Source organism: Pristiophorus japonicus, unplaced genomic scaffold (genome assembly GCF_044704955.1).
Source record: "Pristiophorus japonicus isolate sPriJap1 unplaced genomic scaffold, sPriJap1.hap1 HAP1_SCAFFOLD_365, whole genome shotgun sequence".
Taxonomy (NCBI): domain Eukaryota; kingdom Metazoa; phylum Chordata; class Chondrichthyes; family Pristiophoridae; genus Pristiophorus; species Pristiophorus japonicus.
In genome coordinates, this window is record NW_027253488.1 from 166,671 (window position 1) to 174,931 (window position 8,261).

General features: G+C 40.0%; 1 protein-coding gene across 1 annotated transcript; it reads left to right on the forward strand.

Moving 5' to 3' along the window:
- Positions 1-1,445: 1,445 nt before the first annotated feature.
- On the forward strand, positions 1,446-6,450 carry LOC139250285 (probable G-protein coupled receptor 139). The gene is made up of 2 exons (XM_070872775.1): positions 1,446-1,515; positions 5,552-6,450. Exons 1-2 carry the CDS (start codon positions 1,446-1,448, stop codon positions 6,448-6,450), a joined length of 969 nt encoding a protein of 322 aa, XP_070728876.1.
- Positions 6,451-8,261: the final 1,811 nt, after the last annotated feature.

Sequence of the window (8,261 nt, forward strand, 5' to 3'; positions counted from 1 at the left end):
TCTATGAATCCATATCCACCTAATTAGGTGCAAATGTAAGTTGTGAGCAGGATGCAACGAGGTATCAAGTGGACTTAGAAAGACTAGCCGAATTGGCAACAACTTGGTAAATGGAAGGTAACATGAAGACATCTATGTTTCCTCTTTGGTAGGAAAAATAAAAAAGCAGAGTATATTTGAAATGGTGAGAGAAATGCGAAAATGGTGGTGTCCAGAGGAACCTGGGTGTTCTTGTACACGAAGCGCTGTTCGTTAACATACAAGTACAGAAAGCTATTAAGAAAGCAAATGGTGTGTTGGCCTTAAATTCAAGTGGATTTGAGAAGGATAACATTGCTATAGAGGAGGTGCAAGGAAGCTTCGCCAGCCTAGTCCTGGGATGGGGTCAGTTGTCCAATGATGAGTAATTGAGTAGACTAGTGCTATATTCTCTAGATTTTAGAAGAAAGGGAGCAGATATCATTGAATATACAAAATTCGTAAAGGGAAAATGTCAGGAGGCCGTACCCTCTGGCTGGGGTGTCCAGAACCAAGGGACATAGTCTCAAAATGAAGGCATGGCCAGTTAGGACAGAAATGAGAACGAACTTGTTCATTCAGAAAGTGATGAATCTTTGGAATTCTGTCCCCCAGATGAGAATGGACGCTCCTTCTTTGAGTATATTCGCGGTGGATGTTGGTCGATTATTGAATCTTAGGCGAATCATGGGATATGATGACAGTGCTGCAAACAAGAGTTGAGGTAGAAGATCACCCATTACTTTCTTTTATTGCAGAGCAGGCTGGAGGGGGCCGAATGGCCTATTCTGTTCCTAATTATTATCATGTTCTTATTCACTTCTCACGTTTAAAAATGGGGATGCCAGCAAGAGACACGGCGAATATCATAAGCTTGTGAATTCTTTTTTTGAAAACAAAAATATTTGGAAAAGCCGAGTTCTTCTTTGATACTTTGTATGACAAGATATGAATTGACATATCTATTTGCATTGCAAACTTCCACGGTACTGACTTTGCATGTCTCGAGTCTATGCACAATGTTTTGAGTGCAAATTCTGGAAGAGTTAATACAGAATTGACATAACAGCCCATTTGGCAATTTAAAAGCATCATATAAATAAGAATTCTCCTGTAACACAACACTGGTGTTTCGGGAAAACAGTTGTATTTTTATTTATTGTGAATAAATAGGAAACAATATGTTATCGTATGTGTCTGAATACTCATAAAGCTATTTGTATTGCTCAATAAAAGTAGAACATTAAGTGGTTAATGAATCTAGTTGTTCGAGCCAATGTAACTAACATAACGTGTGGCACATTCCCGCGAATTAGCTGCATGGAAGTTCTCTCGTATATCAGTCAATTTCCTTTGAACTAATCTTAATATTTGATCATTTGCAGCCTTCTGATTAGCAGCACAGATATCGCTGTTTCTCGCGGAAAATGGGATATCCACTGATATATCGAATCGAACGAATCTACTACCCTATGCTTGCAGTCTTTGGTGTCACCGGTAAGATATTACATCCAGTTAGTCATATTGTAACGCCCTATGTGAGGATTACTGTTCCTGTAGGGTGGCCAGCCCAGCGACACCTTTGTTCCAAATTCTTTTCCGTACAGCTTACATTGAACTGGATCATCGAAATGTACAGGCCAATAAATCCATCTCGGGCAGTGGTTCAAAACAGGTGGTCGAGGATCGGGTGCCCGCTGGTGGCAGCATCAGCTATTCGGTCCCACGTGCAGTGAAAGTTACTGAATGACCGGCGCTGTCTATAACGGGTGCACGATCCGTTACCACCCATTTTGCGAATCGCCCCAGAGCCATTTCTAGAATCAAATGCACTTCTTTGTCGAAAGGTTAACGTTTGTTGAGTATTTGGCAGAAGCAATATTGCCGAATTAGCCTAATCTCATGTGCATTGTGGAATTTTCCATCTCAAATAGACATGGACATCTGATCAGAAATAGTACAGAAACGCTTTGGGACATGTTGGTTTACTGTAATGATTCTAATTATGTTGTACATGCGAGGACGATTGGGGACAAGGGGGTAGCAATTAACATTGCAGCAGAAAGTAGGTTCCAGGTTCCTAACTCATAAGGTTCACTTTGTTCATCAGTTAATTTGTCTCTGCATAAAAGTGCGATGTTACATATATTCGCTATAGTCGCATCCTGCTCTTCACTTGCTCAGTTAAAGTCTTTGAAGGTGAAATTGTCACCAATATTCAAGTTGCACTGAATCGTATCACAATGATACAAATCTGATTCTAGAACTTGATGGAAGATTAACCTCATAGACCCCATTCCAGTTGTGTTCACATATTTCTTCATTAACATGACAGCTTGTTATATAATTAATTGTGTTGCCCCCGGGCTGTAAAATCCACTCACTTGTTCCTGCCCTGAGGTACCATGGAACGACTGAGTCGCCCTGCTGCGAGTACTGCGTGGAATATGTGGTATTGGCCTGGAATTTGTGGTGACTAAGATGGCGAACTAAAATCGTCCACAGTTATTAGCCCTTTCAACCTGACCACTTGATCATGATTAAGGGCCTATGCATCAAACAAGAAAATCCTGAATTTGTAGTCACATATTCACTATTTGACACAGGCATTGCTGAGCCCCGCCCCTTCTCCACCTCCATTAGCCTGGTTTCAATGTAAGCAGGGAAAGTCCAACTAACCAAAACTTGTCTTTTCTGTCTAATCTCGCTGTTAAACGAAAGATTACCATATAGCCTTGTTGCAATAAGGTAACTGGGGTGTAATCGCCTATTGCCAGCTAAAGAAAAGTTATGCTCTTGGAAAATTAATTTGGATTTGAAGCGTGATCAAAGTTTTGCATAACAATGAAAATAACAATTATTATTCAACTTAAAAATATATATTTTTTAAATTATTGCTAGTATTTATATCAGTTTTACCTTGTCCCATGCGAGAACCTCAATATTTATTCTGCTGCCAACAACATTTTTAAACAGTCTGAATAAAAGCAAAATCGCCACATCCTGTTTGCTGGTCGGTGAGAATTATGGATTTTGATTGTCTGCGCAGACAGATTGTTGATGTCACGACAGTTCTCATTTGGGTGTTCCCAGCATTCTGCACTGCTCTGAATTGCACGTCATCAGAGAGATCGCAAGATGGTTTTGTGCAGCTGTCTTCGGGACCAACAATGATTGCCTTTGCTTCGGTGTTGACTGTATATTCCAGACCAATTCTTTACCTGAAGAAGAAATAGTGCAGTTCAACCATATAGATGCACGTAAAGTTAGCAACCAACACAAAACTCCACGAAAATAATGTTATTTAAGTTAATTGAGCTGGAAAAGCGATAGGTTAGCGCCTCCTGTCAGGAAGCTAATTGTTTAGTGATTGGTTGCGGTGAATGCAGCAACACCCGCAAACCTCGGTGCCGAATTAGCACTTGCGCTAACTCATCGTACCTGTGCCTCTGGTAATTCGAAGATTGTGATGTCATAAAGTGCGCAGTGCTCCATTAGTGCCCTGGATAGAACATTGACTCGCGCACCCTGCAGTATCAATGCACTCCGAAGTTGACAGCGAGAGGATGCGTTACAAATCCGGCTGGCCAATTGGCGAGCAGTAATTAAAGGATCTGCTGTTCAGCTCAACTACACTTTATTATTTGCACTCGTCTGGTGCCTGTGCAAAGCTTTTCCTGTCTCAGTCGTGCAAGGTGTCCAAGCCCTTCACTTTGTAGAAGTGTTCACGACGATAATGTGAGTCATGCCGGTCGCCTTCAAAACAGAGCTGGCGGACAACTAGCTGATGCAACATCATTGGGCTTTCCATTATGCGTTGGACACAGCTTCACATGCCGTTAGCACTGTGCTCGTCATGGTTTAGTGTTCTTTGCTGCCTCCCCTCTCTCGCACGTTATAACCCTAAGAGAAGATTGGTGCTTGAATTTGCACTCTACTTTCCACTTGGTCTGCCAAAACTAAATACCGCTTAGAGCGATTGATTTGCGTCGAGTACAAATTTTTCCACTTTTTAATATTTAACGCCCAACTGCGGCATTACCGAATTTCTAGAGGATTAATAACTCCGCAGATTTGTATATTGGGCCTTGCACATGATTATTGCTACGGGGCTGAAATGCAAATTCGACTGCCGTGGAAATCAGATGATGCGGATCAGAAACCCGATATTCGCACGGCTGATCTTCCTTTTTATTTGTACTGCTATTATTTCACTTTTAACGTGACATCTCAACTCATAATTTCATGATAATATTTTATTTCCTTTTTGATATAATGTCTTAAATCAATAGTTGATATTTCCATAATTTCATCATTTTATGTTCTAATTATTTTAAGTACCTGTTGCTTTTATATTTCTATTTCATTGCAATCTCTCAAGTCAATATGCTACTTCTGTTTTACTGTGTGTTTTACTTTAATGAATGAATCCCTGAATTTACTGCATATATTTGTGATATTTATTGTACTTTCCAAAACCATTACAGGTATTCGTGTTTCAGTTGTCTCCTTACTGTGAGCTGCTAAATCTTTCTTGGATTTATTTATTTTAGTGTTCTTCACTGTCCTCTCAATTCAATGACGTTTGAATACACCTCATATAAACCCTCTTATCGTCAACGATCTGAGTTGGGTCTGCAGTCCAGACTTTATCTCCTCTCCTGTACATGAACGTGCACGCCCGACTGATATTTTGCAGCACTTTATCCTGGATTCTTCCTAATTTGCACTTTTTAAACTTCCCGGTATATAATCTCACAATTCCACGTTATCTCTCTTGCTTTTAACATAACTCCTTATCTCAAATTAGCATTTGTTACAGCTGTTTTATTTCACACTGTACATGCAACTTCCAAAATCATTATCATTATATTCCGAGCATAAATATTCAATTTGTCATTGATTGTCTACAGTTGACTCTTACGTTATGTTCATCACTGAATCCCCTCTTGCATTGTGATACTTTATATCTTCCATTTAGAGTAATCTCATAAACCTTAATGATTGTCCGACTGTTAAAGGAGTTGCCTTTCTTGAAACCTGGCGATTCGTTATTCAATTATATTGTGTCATTTCATCCGCCAACAAGATTATTTTAGAGGTCATTACTGATTTGTGGTTTTACTTTAATTCACAAAGCTAGTCATGGAAAAAATATTGTATAAGCCACTCAAATTATTATGGCTCTCTAAATTTTATTGCATAGCTCATCACTGTGAACTTTCCATTCTTTACATGTTTTATTTATTTTTAATATTTCAATCCATTTGAATCCAACCTTTCTTAGTCTCCAATGAATTTCACCATGCTCTTCTATGCGGCTCATTGAAAAATGCATTATATAAATTTCTCTATTTTGTGGTTGTCCAAATTTGCTATTATTTTCATAATATGAAACATGCGTGGGCTACGAGCGAAATAGTCATTTACCAACGGCACAGACCAAAAACCTAGCAGCAATTGACACGTGATTGTGGTAAACAGAACATATTGGCAGAGTCTAAACTAAATTTTGTATTCCTATTTCTTCAAGTTAACATGGTGGCGATTGTGATACTCTCCCGCGGAAAGTGTGGTCTCTCCAAATGCATCACTCGCTATCTGGTGGGAATGGCAGCGGCCGATCTATTTGTTGTTGTCACTGATGTAATTCTGAATCGCATTAATATTATGTATTTTCCTGTTAATTTCTTGTCCATCACTCCTGTATGCTCTGTGTTGGTTTTGTTGTGCATTGCATCCATTGATTGTTCGGTATGGTTTACGGTTGCTTTCACCTTTGATCGCTTTATAGCCATTTGCTGTCAGAAGCTCAGAACGAAATATTGCACGCAGAGAACTGCGACTGTGGTTTTAGGAGCCGTGTGCGTGGATAGCCCTATTAGATGTATCCCCTTTTACTTTACATTCCAGCCTAAAATTATAATTGACCAAGTTCCCTGGTTTTGTTTTTCGAATGAAAGCTTCTATAATTCGCCTTTTTGGAGCGCATATGAGTGGATTGATAGTATTATAACCCCTTTAGTACCGATCTGTTTAATAGTTTCGTTCAATGCACTAACGGTTAAACACATTATAGCGGCAAATAGAATCCGCAGGGGTCTCCGGAACAATGGTCAGGATCAGAATGACCAAAAGATGGAGAACCGGAAAAAATCCATGATATTGCTGTTTACTCTATCTGGTAATTTCATACTTTTGTGGATGATATATGTAGTGTATTCGCTAAATTGGTTAGTGGAAAACTATAATTATATCGACAAATACCTCAATACTCCGCTGTATCGGGTTCAGCAGGTTGGATTCATGCTGCAGCTTCTTTCTGCTTGTACAAACACGTGTATCTATGGATTAACCCAGACTAAATTCAGAGAGGAGTTGAAGAGTGGGATGAAATATCTGTTTACTCTAAATGGAAAATTACTTAAATAAAAGCATCAAAAGCAATATTTTTTCAATCAAGGTCACTTTTATTTTATTTGGAATGGCTGCTTGGGTAAGTAATAGGCCCGAGGATGAATGATGGATATGAGCTTTTTTTAAATTCAAGCACACTGGTGGATTTCAATCGATAGACTTTTCCTCCCACCAACATTACTGCTACCCATTGGTGTTGTCAGAAACCAGCTAATCTGAATATTTATTGATCTACTGCAACATGTGGACAGGAGTTGTGGGTTTACTGAATGTAAACTGGGAGAATTTGACAAGGAAAAAGAGAGAAATAAGTATGTCGACGAAGGAATTGCTGACACAGGAAGCAGATTAATAATATTTTAGTATGCAGGATGTGGCGTGCGTTCGGGCCACCTCCTTCAAGTCGACATGGCACTAGAGTCTCAAAACTCATTTAATCAGCTGATTAAATTGCCAAGGCAGATCGTGATGTAGCACTCTGTCAGGAGCGCTCTAGGGCCCCACTTTACTAACTGAAGTTCCGCCTTATGACAGAGGACCTGAAATGTGTATGTAATCGTGCCTGGTCCCGATACATGAATTGGCGTCTTCACTTCGAACACTGAGCTGCGTAGCTTCAGTCTCAGTGGAATCCCCACATCAAGCGGGACTCCAGAAAAGGCAACGTTGGTTTGGGCGGATTCTCATCAACAGAGTATCCACAGGCGAATCTCCCTCACACTGGCTGCATTGACACTGCAACATTATCACCATGAAAAAATGCACTAACTCCGTAGGAGCATAGTCCTTACAATACGAAAGTCTATGCATATGGGCTTTCAATATACTCTTCTGCACCCTTTCCCATCAAGAGGATATAATTGAAATCATGTTGATACATTTCATAGACGTCGCTGTTGATGGGTAAGTGGAAGCACCACGGGAGCAGCAGGTTAGATATTCTATTTTGAAAAAATACATGTTGCATACAATGTTTACATCATGGGTAGATTATGAACATTTATCCCCTTAGAATGGAATTTGCTTAATTTATATAACGACTGACAGAACACCCAACATAGGAACAGGGTTAATTTCTTGAGCCTTTCGAGACTGTTCCACCATCCATCATCATAGGCAGTCCCTCGGAATCGAGGAAGACTTGCTTCCACTCTAAACATGAGTTCTTAGGCAACTGATGGCCCCGCCTGCACGCTGAAGTGGATGGAAAAGATTGAATAAGTACAGGGGACATATCCCCGGAGACCTGACCAATATTAATCACGCAACCAGCTTCATTAAAAAAAACTGATGATCTGGTCATTATCATATAGCTGTTTCTGGGAGCTTGCTGTTTGCAAATTAGTTGCCGCGTTTCCTACATTGCATCAGTGAATGCACTTCAAATAACACATTATTGCCTTTAAAGCGCGTTGGGACTTCCTAAGGGCTTGAACGGTGCGCTGTAAATACAAATCTTACTATTTTTCCCCTGAAGTGACATTTTGCTCTACATTTTGTTTTAGAAATAAATCCCCAGCTGATTTAAGGTGGTACCGATGCAAACATGAAACCTCCGTTCAAAGTAACTGTTTAGATTGCCAGCTCAGCGAGCAGGACATGGTCACAAACGCGGGTTAATGGAGGAGAGCAGCGACTGTTAATCTATATATTCATCGCTCTTGGTATATGCAGAAAATCCCCCTTATATCAACAAAACTTTATTTAATCCTGGACACGCAAACTGATCCTTTACTGCCAACTTCACCACTGATCGTATAATCGTAGTGCGATACAACACAGAGGATGACTGTTCGAGCCCATTTTACTTGTGCTGGCTCTTAGAA